Raw genomic sequence first — 14,392 nt, 5'->3', positions numbered from 1 at the left:
TTCAAGGGAAGTATAGTAAAGTTGTACTCCAATCTAGTAGATGGCGGTAATGCAACATGTATTGGAGGCCAACCGAAGTTAAACATCAAAGAAGAATAAGCTTACTAGAGGCACAAAAAGACACCATTACTATTTCCAAAGATAGTTTGCGCGTTCTAGCATACATCTAAACCATGCACTTTAACAAAAAAACTTTGGCAAAGGGTAAAGTCTACAAAACAGTCCACAGATATCGTTTTGGCAACAGAAACTGTATTGTGATCAAATGTTTCATCGATGAGAACATTTGCAGAATTTCGGTAAAAATCCATCTCGTCTCATCTTCTCACTACCAAATTTTGTCGTGGTTGTGAGTGGAAAAGCCAAGCGGATGCTTCACATTTACACATCCGGTAAAATATCTGTCTCATTGTTCTGTCTGTGGTGCTAAGGTATGTTTGCGGACCGCCGTAATTCCACAGAAGAAGAAGGTGAAAAATCATCACGACGCCATTTCAGAAGTCATTCATTGGCGGCTGAATTCATAGTTCAGGTGAGGGACATTTCAGTTATTGGTTAATTTTATTTAACTAGTTGTTAGAGTTTGGAGTAAGGTATTCTGTACGATATTATCATGGTGTGTTTTTTAGACCAAAAGTAGGAACTAGTTAGATACGCTAGCACCATACCGCGCAAACGTTTCTTCCTAAAACTACTGTAGTATCGGCGGTAGCATACTAGCTAACGCAAATGGCTACCAAACTAACTTAGCTGGCTAGGTTATCAACACCATTTGAATTTCAGTTGGAGGTTTCAGACTATCACCCAATGTTAGCCAGTTTTCTATCACATGATTTAGCTAAATAAGATTTTTTTTTTTTAATTACAATTAACACAGTTAGCTCAGAGCATAGCAAGCTAACCAAAGTTAGCTGGCTAAAGTGAGGTAAATTAAACTTTAGATGCAACCTCTGAAGCTAGCTGCTAGATTAATATTTATATATAATCTTGATAGCTAGCCATGAATGATGAAATGGCAAGTCATCAATGCTAAACAACTGTTTGCTAGTTGGCCTGGTCAGCTAGCTGCGGAAGTAACGTTAGCTAACTAGCTAATGTTACGTCAGAACTTGCTGACATATTATTCTCTTGACGTATTAAAGAACGCTTATAATAATATCATACTATTTTTGAAAGTTGGCTGTCTTGTAAAGCTACGTCTACACGTGGTTCTTTAATTAAATCTAAAAATATTTGATATATACTTGGTAAACAAAAACAAACTGCTTGTCTCCCCTTGCAGGAATAACAACATTCTGATTTGAAGATGGTGAAAATCTTCATAGGCAATCTCGCCTCCGGAACCACGCAGGAGGAGCTACGCACTCTCTTCTCTGAGTATGGAAAGATATCTGAGTGTGATATTGTCAAGAACTTTGGCTTTGTGCACATGAAGGACAAAGCTGAAGCGGAGGAGGCCATCAAGAATCTCCACCACTATGAGCTAAACGGGGCTCAGATGAACGTGGAGATGAGCCGCGGCAGACCAAAGTCAACCACCAAGCTGCATGTCAGTAACATCCCAGAGGGTTGCACCAATGAGGAGCTGAAGACCAAGTTTGAGGCTTATGGCCCTGTGGTTGAGGCTGACATAGTGAAGGACTACGCCTTTGTCCACATGGAGTCTGTGGATGATGCCATGGAGGCCATCAGTGGGCTGGACAACACAGCCTTCCAAGGTGAACCCGCAGGCAGAAGAGAGCAGATAGTCTGTGCTCTCCGTAGTTACAGAATACACTTCCTTTTTAGATGGCATAAAGCTCGTAACGTGATGCCGCTATAGCATTTTGGTTTAATTCTGAGGTCAATTAATAAGTAACGGCAATAAGGTTGGGTCTTTTCCGTGGTTCTTTTATTCGGTTTCAACGTAACAGTGCAGGTGAACCAATTGATGCTAATATATAAGTATTTGCAATAAGAAAATAACTTTAGTCGTTAAGAAGCAGTGGAGCGTGTCAGAAGCCAACGGTCTCATGCGTCTCTTCTCTCTCCTCAAAAGGCAAGCTGATGAGCGTACAACTGTCCACCAGTCGCCTGCGCACGGTCCCGGGAATGGGAGCTCAAACCGGCTGCTATGTCTGTGGGAAACAGGGTCACTGGTCGAAAGACTGCCCTAACGGCGGTCAGAATGGCGGTAGCTACGGTGACCGCGATGACCGACCCGGGGGTGGCCCAATGAGGGGCCGCGGCAGGGGCTTCCCACGGGGTTTCAGCAGGGGTGGCGGCGGATACCCTAGTGGCTACGGGATGCCCCCCAGAGCTGCGGCATCCGACTACATGGGCGGGCTAGGGTATAGCAGAGCGTCCAGTTACCTGGGGGGGCCTCCCCCTCTGAGCCGTAGGCCTAGCTATGGCTCTGCTCGGGAGTACAGCGCAGATGCCAGGGATCGGTACAGCGGCAGGCTTCCGAGCTCCTATCCTGAAAGGGCATCGGCCTACGAGCGAGACCACTACAGCAGCAGTGTTGACTATTACGAGAAGTACAGAGCACGGCCATACGGCTCAAGCTATTTTGAAGAGCGCCGCCTCGGCTATATCCCACCTCCCCCTCCCCCCTCTTCCTCCCTCTCAAGGCTCTCCTCTAGTATCGACCCGTACGAGCGCCGCCCGCTACCACCACCCTCGGCGGCCGCCTCGTACTACTTGCGAGACCGCAGCCCGATCAGACGAGTGGCCGTCGCCTCTGACAGCTATGGTTACGAGCGCTCGCGGCTGTCCCCGGTGTCGTCCTCCAGAAGCTCTTCGTACGCTGTCCCGCGGGCCAGGGACCCCTACACCGATCGGGCACGCTATGCTTACTGAGCCACACACTGCCAAGGTGAGCCAATCAACTAGGAATACTAACCCATTCCTGTGGGTGAGTGTGTTCTGGAATGGTGCGTTCCATTTATTATAAAACAGGTACTTGATGATGTTACAGTGGGGACTGGGATACAGTAGACTCGTGTTCATCTTTATATTCGTGTTCATCTTTATATTTCTTCAATGAAGAACAAGAACTAAGATCCCCCCCCCCCCCCCCACACAGTGCTTTTTAAACCGTGAGACACCATCCCATTTCTCAAAGCGAATGCTCTGCTCTTTTTCTAGGTGTGTATGAAATGCCGGACTTTTCCTTTGCTACCATTCCTTCTCCCAGCTGCATGGTTCCATCGAGCTGTGCCGCAAACAAACCTTTCGCGACTCGGAATGTGGTGACGCGAGAGTGACGCGGACGGAAATTGGCGTGTGCATCTTCCTGGCACCGGTGCCGGCAGACGAATAATCCTCTCAACTAACCAATCAGTCCACACCACTCCACATTCTTCCTTTATTTTAGTTGTCAGTTACAACGCCTGTTTGCTATCGAAAACCACCAGTGTGGCATTTCTACAGTTTGATGTTAATACTAGCTTAATTATACCGGCTTTCAAATCGCTTTGTTAGTTTGTGTGGGTCATGTTTTTTGGGGGGGGGGTTTTAAATGTGTTTTTTCCTCTCCCCCTTGTGATTTAAAATCGTCAAAGCAAATTGGCCTCTGAATTTGCCACATTTTTTATTTGTCGGATTGAGGTGACCGTAGTTTAGAGAAATATTTATCCTTTTTGAGAAATATCTTGTTTTCATTTAATTGGTTTGTTCAACTATTCATTTAAAACTTCATGCCGTGTATAGCGCAGTAGTCATTTAAAAAAAAAAATCCCCCCTATTTAAATGTTTTTCCCCTGGGAAAGCAATGTAAGAATAGGCGGGTATGAATATTCCCCAGAACAATCTGTGAAATTCATCCACTGGATTTTAGAACTTTCATTTTGATAAAGGAGGATGTTCTACTTAGTGTAGAGGAGATCCTGTTGTCATACTGCTTTTGCTATCTTGAGTTAATATCATTGAGATAGAGGACTCATCTTTGCATCTGTGCCATTATAGCATTTGTGGCCGCATGGGTAGCGCCATTGAGACATCCATTTTGAGGTAGTCAATTCTCTACACAATTGGCTGTTCCCTCCTGATGACCTGGTTGGACACGACTCCAACGGGGTCACCAGGAGGGATCAACCAATGAAGTTGGAAGTCCCACCCAGTTGTCTATATTAAAATGGTGGAAGCCCTCTATGGTGCTGCCCATGCCAGTACAGCTTTTGGCCACTAGAGGCCTCAATCATTCTTTGGTTAATATCTGCTGTCACAACATTGTCATTATCCCAAGACAACATTCCAGCTTTAGAATTATTTTGGGTGTATTTGCAGGGCTAAAAACGGTGTGCGTTTCCTAACCAAAATAAGCAATCGGTTGGTACTCATTGGAAAAGTGCATGTTTAATACACTTCCAAGAGTAACTATTTTTGCATGATTAGGATGGTCCAGTCTGAAATTCAAATTTAAGAGGCTTGTTTCAACAATCTAAATATTGTTTCTAACAAACCAAGCTTTAATAATCCAAAATTGTCCTCTATTACTGTATTATTTATTTCTAGACACAAACATGTTGAATACAGTAAATAACATGAGCATAACTGGCATTGCTATCAAATCAAACTTTGTCACATGCGCCGAATACAACAAATGTAGACCTTACGGTGAAATGCTTACTTACATGACATTACCATTGAGATATAATGGGCTCTAGTCTGATCACGTTCTTGGGGTGCCTTAGTCTGCGTTTTGATGGGCAGCCCTATTCTGATATACAAAAAGAGCTGACGTGAAAAGAGCTGTGATTGGTCAAAGACAAATTTGTGGGGAAATTATCAGAATTGGGCGGCCTGTCTAAACAGAGCATCTGTCTGCTCAGTTCTAATGGGAATTGTTGTAGTTGGTATATTTCCTACAGTCAAAGCGTGTACGTTTTATGCATTTTATTTTTTAATAAACCAAAATGTATTTTGGTGAGAATCATATTTGTATTTATCCTCTCGAGACATCCGGACTTTTTCCACATCTATACTTGATAATGCATTGACAATACTTTTCAGATGATACTTACTATAAAACCTGATGATAGGTACTAAATCAAGAAGAAGAAAACAATTGTCCATTCGGCCAATCAACAGGTCTGATTTTGAACCCCGATCTGGTTCTGCCTTGTGAGAGGCTGGATAGAGATTGTGCCGTAGGTAGCAAACGCGGGCAGAGGAGCCATTTCAGCCCTTCGGAAACTAGTGGCATCAACCCAGTGAGTCCACCGCGAAAGGTACGAAGGAATATAGAACATGTAATCTAGCTAGCTATCCATTCATTTTAATGTCATGTTAGGTATTGCCGTTGCAACCAGCACAAATATGAAATACAACTATGTAAAATCATATGACCATCATGCAACGCGTTTCGGATCTATTGTTAGCGTAGCATGCGCGTTGTGCATGCACAGACAGACGACACACTTGCTAGCGTTGCCACAAAAGGCAATTACTAGCTTGTCTGCAATAGTGTCGCTAGCTCTCATGCACGTTCCAAACGAGTACACGTGCAAAGATGCTGGTCGCTGAAATTGTTAATGTTAGTTCGCGAGCTTGAATGAATGAGCAATGTACAACTTGTTCACTTCCTAAGCATAACCTCTGTTGCAAAAACAGCATTGTGATTGGTTAATAACTGGTCCTCCTACTTATGACCCAATGCATTCACTTACACTGCATAGTGCATTTTTATTTAACTAGGCATGTCTGTGAACAACAACATTCGTATTTACATTGACGGCCTACCTAAGGCAAAACACCTCATGCGGGGCTGGGATAATATATATATATATTAGAACAAAACACATGCGACGAGACTCGACAACAATGCATAAAGAGAGTCCTAAGACACTAGCTTATTGATCAATCATTTGATATTTTAATAGGTTACTCAATATACTTTTAGGTTCATAAGACTCCCTGAGCCAAGAGTTTTTTGTTGTTTTAATCAAATGATTTCCTTTGTCTAATCCTCTTCCATTGTTCATATACTGAAGTGGGAGCATCACCATGGTGAAAATCTTCTTTGGGAACTTGTCTCCAAACACCATGGCAGAGGAGCTGCGCTCCCTCTTCTCCCAGTATGGAAAGGTCTCTGAGTGTGACATCGTCAAGAACTTTGGCTTTGTGCACATGAAGGACAAAGCTGAAGCGGAGGAGGCCATCAAGAACCTCCACCACTATGAGCTCAACGGGGAGCAGATGAACGTGGAGATGAGCCGCGGCAGACCCAAAGACACCACCAAGCTGCACGTGGGCAATATCAACAGCAGCTGCACCAACCAAGAGATGCGGGCAAAGTTTGAGGAGTACGGCCCCGTGGTGGAGTGTGACATAGTGAAGGACTACGCCTTTGTCCACTTGGAGCGTGTGGAGGATGCCATGGAGGCCATCAGTGGGCTGGACAACACAGCCTTCCAAGGTGAACTCACACAGGGCTTGGTTGGTCAGTTGCCAGTGTGGTGTAGGTATCCCCCTGGTAATTAGAATGAGTTCTATTCACTAACAAAACTGATGGGTAAGTCATGGATACATGTAAGTGGTGAAAGAGTAAGGGACAGTCAAGCGCTATCTCAAAATACATCCAACACGTTGTACACATTTCCCCCAACTTCAGGCAAGAATTTGGACTCTAGATTTGCCTGCATTATTTTACCTTTATTTCAACAAGGAACACAGACGGAGACCAAGGTCTCTTTTACAGCTGGGCCCTGCATATACAAGTTTACACATCGTTTTTTAATTATTGTACCTAAACAAGACAAACAAAACGATCACAGATAATACAAAAAAAAAAAAAAATACAGCAACAGATTTCATTTACACAAGTTATTCTACTAACAGCACAAGAACTTGCATTACCTGAAACGGTTACAAGCAGTACAAAAATACAAATATTCCAATTAATATTTAAAATGAGTAAGGAGGACAAGAGTCTCAAGTTTAAGTTTAGTCTGCAGGGTTTTCCGTAGGCAAGGAGCGTAACAGGAAAAGGCAGCCATACCCAACTCTATGAAAATCGCGTGGGCCTCAAGTGTAATCCATGCTTGAGACCTGGTTTTAGGAATTCTAATAGTGATGATAAATAAGAAGGTAGCTTATTCATATGCATAGAACGTGGAACAGTTGTCGGAGTTCACTTTCAGAGGAGTTCCAAGATGAATGTTATGATGGTGGTGTTCTAATTCATGCCTGGCTTTTATCTGATTCCGTAGAGCATGTGCATAGATGGGACAGTTTGTTGTATCGTGGTAAACTCTTGCGTTTTTCTTTTTTAAGGCAAACTGATGAGCGTGAAGCTTTCGACTAGCCGCCTGCGTACAACGCCGGGCATGGGAGAGAGGACAGGTTGTTATCGGTGCGGGCAGGAAGGCCACTGGTCCAAAGAGTGCCCGCTCGACACTTCGGGCAACTACAGAGAGGGTGCCGAGCCAAGCTCTGACGGATTCAATGGCGGTGCCCCTAGGTTCGGCGGTGGCTGCGGTTATCACCGGGGCTTGAGTGTCGGCGATCCAGGTTACAGTGGAAGCTATTCTCCCGCGCACGGCTTTGGCGGGGCGCCCGGGTACGGCCGGCCCGCAGGCTATGAAAGCACATTGGGTTACGGGCTTCCACCGGGTTACGGAATGAGCGCCGCCGAACATAGCATGGCCCGGGTGTATGCCAGCGAGGCAGCGTACGGAGGCAGCAGCTGGAGCCACGGCGTGGTCCCAGCCTACCCTGTGCGGCGGTCATCGTACGAGGACCGGGATCCGTATGGTGCCGTGGACTTCTACGAGAAGTACCGGGCTCGCCCGTATGGAGCCAGTTATTTCGAAGAGCGCCGGTCTGTTCCTTTGCCCAGCCCACCGTACCCTTTCTCCTCGGCCATAATGAGGGAGCGCCTGCCTCCCTCTAGCCCCGACCTATACGAGCACCGTCCTCTCCCTTCTCCACCAGCACCCCTCTCCTCATACTACTCCCGCGACCGGAGCCCATTCCGGCGAATACCTACCGAGGCGTACGAGCGCGCGCGCCTCTCCCCGGTGCCCTCTCTCCCCAGAAGCTCGGCTTACGACATCCCGCGGGACCCCTACGCCGAGCGGGCGCGATATGCTTACTAACCTTTCTCCCTCCTGTCCAGGTGAGACCTGATTTAGCTTTCACAGGTTAGCGTGATTAAGTTCCCAGGGAACTGGTATTAATGTAAACACTGGGTGTTTTGATAGTTTATTTCCTAGGTAACGTCCTAGGTAAACGTCAGGTTTTCTGTCTTGACGTTGATTGATAAGTCTGATGCCCATCAAGCTTGTTGATCAAATAGAAGAGAATACGTGCCGTAGAACTTAAATGCATCTTGTGGGTGACCATGTTACTATTTGGTATGCTCTCTTTTCAGGTATCGCGACAGTCTCGTGCTCGGTTGACCATCTTTGTTTCGACTCACGATGCATTTCTGCTTTGGCCGCAATCGTGGGACTGTGAAAGTGCAGACATTTAGCTTCCCTGTTCGGTATTTGTCTCGTGTGTCAACTGATCGCTTAGTAACGTTTGTATTTCCCCACTAAAAGCAGAATGTGCATAGATATTTTTTTTTTTTTTTTTTTTTTTTTACATAAACCAACCAAGTACACATTATTTTGATTTGAATGTGAGTCCTGCAGTTATAAGAGAAGTAGCACCAGTTGAATCATCCAATGCAGTTGACTTTTGGTAGCAGTTGTATGCATTATTGTGATGAATGCAATCATTTGCTAATTGTTATAATTCATTTTTTTTTAAATAAAGGAGAGCCGCACACTCTAGGAGCTCAGATGCAAAAATATTTAATTTACCAACGTTTCGACAGGCAAGCTGTCTTCATCAGGGTACAATCATCGTGATTGCGGCTCTCCTTTATTTTTAAGTTTTCTACTCCGCTAGCCAGCACCTCGCCTAAATAGGTGTGCGTTCCTTTTTCTTCTGGATAATTCATTTTAAAACCATCGAAATACATAGGTATTGTGAATGAATGTGTAAATAATACACATGTAATTCTACTATACACCTAAGGTAGGGGCCTCAATGGACAAATGACCAAATCCCGCTTTTTGGCTGAATTGCACCTGTATCAAAGAAAATGTTTCACTTCAAATGTTACAGTATTATTCAAATTGTGTGTGAATGAAATATTACACTTTGAATAGATTCTTAGTTTTAGAACATTTCTAAACTGTTGTGTAGGCTTATACATCACCATGGGCCGGCCCCATGAACCCATTCAATCTTGACAAAATCAGTATTTTAGAAGTGGATTTGGCACCATTTGTTCTGAATGATGATATGAGAAAAATTTCTGTCCATCTGTTTCTCAATAAAGTCACTGTCTGAAAAGTTTGGTCTTTTGATTCATGATTTCTTACCATGTTTTGTTCACCACCCCATTCTTCTTTTGGATGGTAGTAGGTGAGCTTGGAAGGTAGTTGTTTTCCCCCTAGAATGTCAGCAGCAGAATGAACACAACTGCTCACATTTTAGTTTATTGCTCCTCAGTTACTCATGCATGATATTGGTAACATTGTCCTGTACACTAGTTAGCACACCTTTTTATAGGTGGTTAATTAGGCAATAAGGCACGAGAAGGTGTGGTATATGGCCAATATACCTACGGATAAGGGCTGTTTTTACACAACGCAACGCGAAGGGCCTGGATATAGCACTTAGCCGTGGTATATTGGCCATATGCCACTAACCTCAGAGGTGCCTTATTGCTATTATAAACTTGCTTTGAGACTAAAAATTGAGCTCATGTGCATCCTGTTTCCATTGATCATCCTTGAGATGTTTCTACAACTTTATTGGAGTCCACCTGTGGTAAATTCAATTGATTGGAAATTATTTGAAAGGCACAAACTCAGCAAAAAAATAAATGTCCTCTCACTGTCGACTGCGTTTATTTTAACGTGTTAATATTTGTATGAACATAAGATTCAACAACTGAGACACAAACTGAACAAGTTCCACAAACATGTGACTAACAGAAATGGATTAATGTGTCCCTGAACAAAGGGGGTAACAGAAATGGATTAATGTGTCCCTGAACAAAGGGGGGTCAAAAATCAAAAGTAACAGTCAGTATCTGGTGTGGCCACAAGCTGCATTAAGAACTGCAGTGGATCTCCTCATGGACTGCAGCAGATTTGCCAATTCTTGCTGTGAGATGTTACCACATTCTTCCACCAAGGCACCTGCAAGTTCCCGGACATTTCTGGGGGGAATGGCCCTAGTCCTCACCCTCTGATTCAACAGGTTCCAGACGTGCTCAATGGGATTGAGATCCGGGCTCTTCGCTGGCCATGGCAGAACACTGACATTTCTGTCTTGCAGGAAATCACGCACAGAACGAGCAGTAAAGCTGGTGGCATTGTCATGCTGGAGGGTCATGTCAGGATGAGCTTGCAGGAAGGGTACCACATGAGGGAGGAGGATGTCTTCCCTGTAACACACAGCATTGAGATTGCCTGCAATGACAACAAGCTCAGTCCGATGATGCTGTGACACACCGCCCCAGACATGACGGACCCTCCACCTCTAAATCGGTCCCGCTCCAGAGTACAGGCCTCGGTGTAACGCTCATTCCTTCGACGTTAAACGCGAATCCGACCACCCCTGGTGAGACAAAACCGCAACTCGTCAGTGAAGAGCACTTTTTGCCTATCCTGTCTGGTCCAGTGACGGTGGGTTTGTGCCCATAGGTGACGTTGTTGCCGGTGATGTCTGGTGAGGACCTGCCTTACAACAGGTCTACAAGCCCTCAGTCCAGCCTCTCTCAGCCTATTGCAGACAGTCTGAGCACTGATGGAGTGATTGTGCGTTCCTGGTGTAACTAGGGCAGTTGTTGTTGCCATCCTGTACCTGTCCCGAAGGTGTGATGTTCGGATGTACCGATCCTGTGCAGGTGTTGTTACACGTGGTCTGCCACTGCGAGAACGATAAGCTGTCCATCCTGTCTCCCTGTAGCGCTGTCTTACAGTACGGACATTGAAATGTATTGCCGCGGCCACATCTGCAGTCCGCATGCCTCCTTGCAGCATGCCTAAGGCACGTTCACGCATCTTTCTTTTGGTGTTTTTCAGAGTCAGTAGAAAGGCCTCTTTAGTGTCCATAGTTTTCACAACTGTGATCTTAATTGCCTACCGTCTGTAAGCTGTTAGTTTTAACGACCGTTCCACAGGTGCATGTTCATTAATCATTAATTGTTTATGGTTCATTGAACAAGCATGGGAAACAGTGTTTAAACCCTTTACAATGAAGATCTGTGAAGTTATTTGGATTTTTACGAATTATCTTTGAAAGACAGTATTTAACTTGGGTCAAACGTTTTGGGTAGCCTATAAGTGAAGTAATCTGTCTGTAGACAATTGTTGGAAAAATTACTTGTGTCATGCACATAGTAGATGTCATAACCAACTTGCCAAAACTATAGTTTTATGACAAGAAATTTGTGGAGTGGTTGAAAAACGAGTTTTAATGACTGCAACCTAAGTGTATGTAAACTTCTGACTTCAACTGTATATACTGAACCAAAATATAACCGCAACATGTAAAGTGTTGGTACCATGTTGTTGAGCTGAAATAAAATATCCCAGAAATGTTCCATACGCACAAAAAGCTTAATTCTCTGATTTTGTGCACACATTTATTTACATCCCTATTAGTGAGCATTTCTCCTTTGCCAAGATAATCCATCCACCTGACAGGTGTGACATGTCAAGAAGCTGATTAAATAGCATGGTGATTACACAGGTGCACCTTGTGCTGGGGAGAAAAGCCACTCTAAAATGTGCAGTTTTGTCACAACACAATGCCACAGATGTGTCAAGTTGAAGGAGCAGGCGATTGGCATGCTGACTGCAGGAATGTCCACCAGAGCTGTTGCCAGATAATTTAATGTTAATTTCTCCACCATAAGCCGCCTCCAACGTTGTTCTAGAGAATTTGGCAGTACGTCCAACCGGCCTCACAACCGCAGACCATGTGTAACCACACCAGCCCAGGACATCCACATCCAGGTTCTTCACCTGCGGGATCGTCTGAGACCAGCCACCCGAACAGCTGATGATTTTGAGGAGTATTTCTGTCTGTAGTAAAGCCCTTTTGTGGGGAAAATCCTTCTGATTGGCTGGACCTGGCTCCCAAGTTGGTGGGCTTACACCCAACCATGGCTGCGCCCCTGCCCAGTCTTGTGAAATCAATAGATGAGGGTCTAATTTATTTATTTCACTTGACTGATTTCCTTATATGAACTGTAACTCAGTAAATCGTTGAAATTGATTCATGTTGCTTTTAGATTTTTATTCGGCGTACAAATAAAGTACCAGTCAAACGTTTGGACACACCTACTCATTCAGGGGTTTTTCTTTATTTTTTTATATTTTCTAAATTGTAGAATAGTAGTGAAGACATCAAAACTATGAAATAACACATATGGAATCATGTAGTAATCCAAAAAGTGTTAAACAAATCAAAATATATTTCATAATTGAGATGCTTCAATGTAGCCACCCTTTGCCTTGATGACAGCTTTGCACACTCTTGGCATTCTCTCAACCAGCTTCATGCGGTAGTCAACTGGAATGCATTTCAATGAACAGCTGTGCCTTGTTAGAAGTTAATTTGTGGAATTTCTTTCCTTCTTAGTGCGATTGAGCCAATCAGTTGTGTTGTGACAAGGTAGGGTTGGTATACAGAAGATAGCCCTATTTGGTAAAAGACCAAGTCCATATTATGGCAAGAACAGCTCAAATAGGCAAAGAGAAACGGCAGTCCATCATTACTTTAAGACATGAAGGTCAGTCAATCAGGAACATTTCAATAACTTTGAAAGTTTCTTCAAGTACAGTCGCAAAAACTATCAAGCACTGATATGAAACTAGCTTTCATGAGGATCGCCACAGGAATGGAAGACCCAGAGTTACCTCTGCTGCAGACGATATGTTCATTAGAGTTAACTGCACCTCATATTGCAGCCCAAATAAATGCTTCACAGAGTTCAAGTAACAGACACATCTCAACATCAACTGTTCAGAGGATACTGCGTGAATCAGGCCTTCATGGTGAATTTGCTGCAAAGAAACTACTGCTAAAGGACACCAATAAGAAGAGGAGACTTGCTTGGGCCAAGAAACACGAGGAATGGATATTTGACCGGTGGAAATCTGTCATTTGGTCTGATGAGTTAAAATGTAAGACTTTTTGTTACAATTTCTGTGTCTTTGGGAGATGCATAGTAGGTGAACAGAGGATCTCTTTATGTATGGTTCCCACCGTGAAGCATGGAGGAGGAGGTGTGAGTGTTCTTTGCTGGTGACAGTCTGTGATTTATTTAGAAATCAGGGACATACTGAACCAGCATGTCTACCACAGCATTCTGCAGTGATATGCCATCCCATTTTGTTTGCCCATAGTGGGACTATCATTTGTTTTTCAACAGGACAATGACCCAAAACATACCTCCAGGCTGTGTAAGGGCTATTTGACCAAGAAGGAGTGTGATGGAGTGCTGCATCAGATGACCTGGCCTCCACAATCACCCAACCTCAACCCAATTGAGATGGTTTGGGATGAGTTGGACTTCAGAGTGAAGGAAAAGCAGCCAACAAGTTCTCAACATATGTGGGAACTCCTTCAAGACTGTTGGAACAGCATTCCTCATGAAGCTGGTTGAGAGAATGCCAAGAGTGTGCAAAGCTGTCATCAAGGCAAATGGTGGCTACTTTGAAGAATCTCAAATATAAAATATATTTTGATTTAACACTTTTTTATGGTTACTACATGATTCCATATGTGTTATTTCATAGTTTTGATTTCTTAACTATTATTATACATTCTAGAAAATAGTTAAAATAAAGAAAAACCTTTGAATAAGTAGCTGTGTCCAAACGTCTGACTGGTACTGTGTATATATATATATATATATAGCCTATAATTTTTGAGAATTTACAATCATCAAAATAAAAGCTAGAACATCAGACTCCCATTGATTGTATGTTTGAGCATAAGAACACAGCATTAGCCATGTCAAAATGCGTAGAATTTGTTTGAAATTATGCTATAAAACGGCCACATTTTCAGTCACTGCCATTGCAAAATGTTTAGAACGGCATATAATATATATATCTTTTTTTTACATTCTTTGGTCATTGTTTATTTTTTCAGCTCTCAACAGTTATGGTGGATCAAGAAGCAAAAAATTGTAATGGTAGGCAGACATCAACATTCAAGACCCAATCAAAGAGTGTGGCCAAATGATTGTCATGGTGAACGTCCAATCGTTTTTCGAGGAAGTTAAGGAATGGCAGGATGACCCTATTTGTTTTATCCAATGAAACGCGGGAACGTTTAGGCTGGCACTGGTCTATACCAATAGTAGAGTTTCGCTGTACAGGTTCTAGGT

General features: G+C 43.6%; 1 protein-coding gene across 6 annotated transcripts; it reads left to right on the top strand.

Annotated features, from left to right (window-relative positions):
* The first annotated feature begins 353 nt into the window (after positions 1-353).
* Positions 354-8,568, top strand: LOC139534623 (RNA-binding protein 4.1-like). 6 transcript variants are annotated; one of them, XM_071333901.1, is made up of 4 exons: positions 354-532; positions 1,283-1,718; positions 2,039-2,857; positions 3,130-4,908. In XM_071333901.1, exons 2-3 carry the CDS (start codon positions 1,307-1,309, stop codon positions 2,839-2,841), a joined length of 1,215 nt encoding a protein of 404 aa, XP_071190002.1. In that variant the 5' UTR covers positions 354-532; positions 1,283-1,306; the 3' UTR covers positions 2,842-2,857; positions 3,130-4,908. The 6 variants fall into 6 exon arrangements, with proteins under 6 accessions (XP_071190002.1, XP_071190004.1, XP_071190006.1 ...); XM_071333899.1 differs by lacking the exons at positions 354-532; positions 1,283-1,718; positions 2,039-2,857; positions 3,130-4,908 and adding exons at positions 5,117-5,213; positions 5,976-6,400; positions 7,258-8,101; positions 8,357-8,568; XM_071333903.1 differs by lacking the exons at positions 2,039-2,857; positions 3,130-4,908 and adding an exon at positions 8,357-8,568.
* Positions 8,569-14,392: the final 5,824 nt, after the last annotated feature.

Source organism: Salvelinus alpinus, chromosome 11, assembly GCF_045679555.1.
Source record: "Salvelinus alpinus chromosome 11, SLU_Salpinus.1, whole genome shotgun sequence".
NCBI classification, from domain to species: Eukaryota; Metazoa; Chordata; class Actinopteri; order Salmoniformes; family Salmonidae; genus Salvelinus; species Salvelinus alpinus.
Note: the sequence above shows the minus strand (reverse complement) of the source record. Positions and strands in the feature narration are given on the sequence as shown.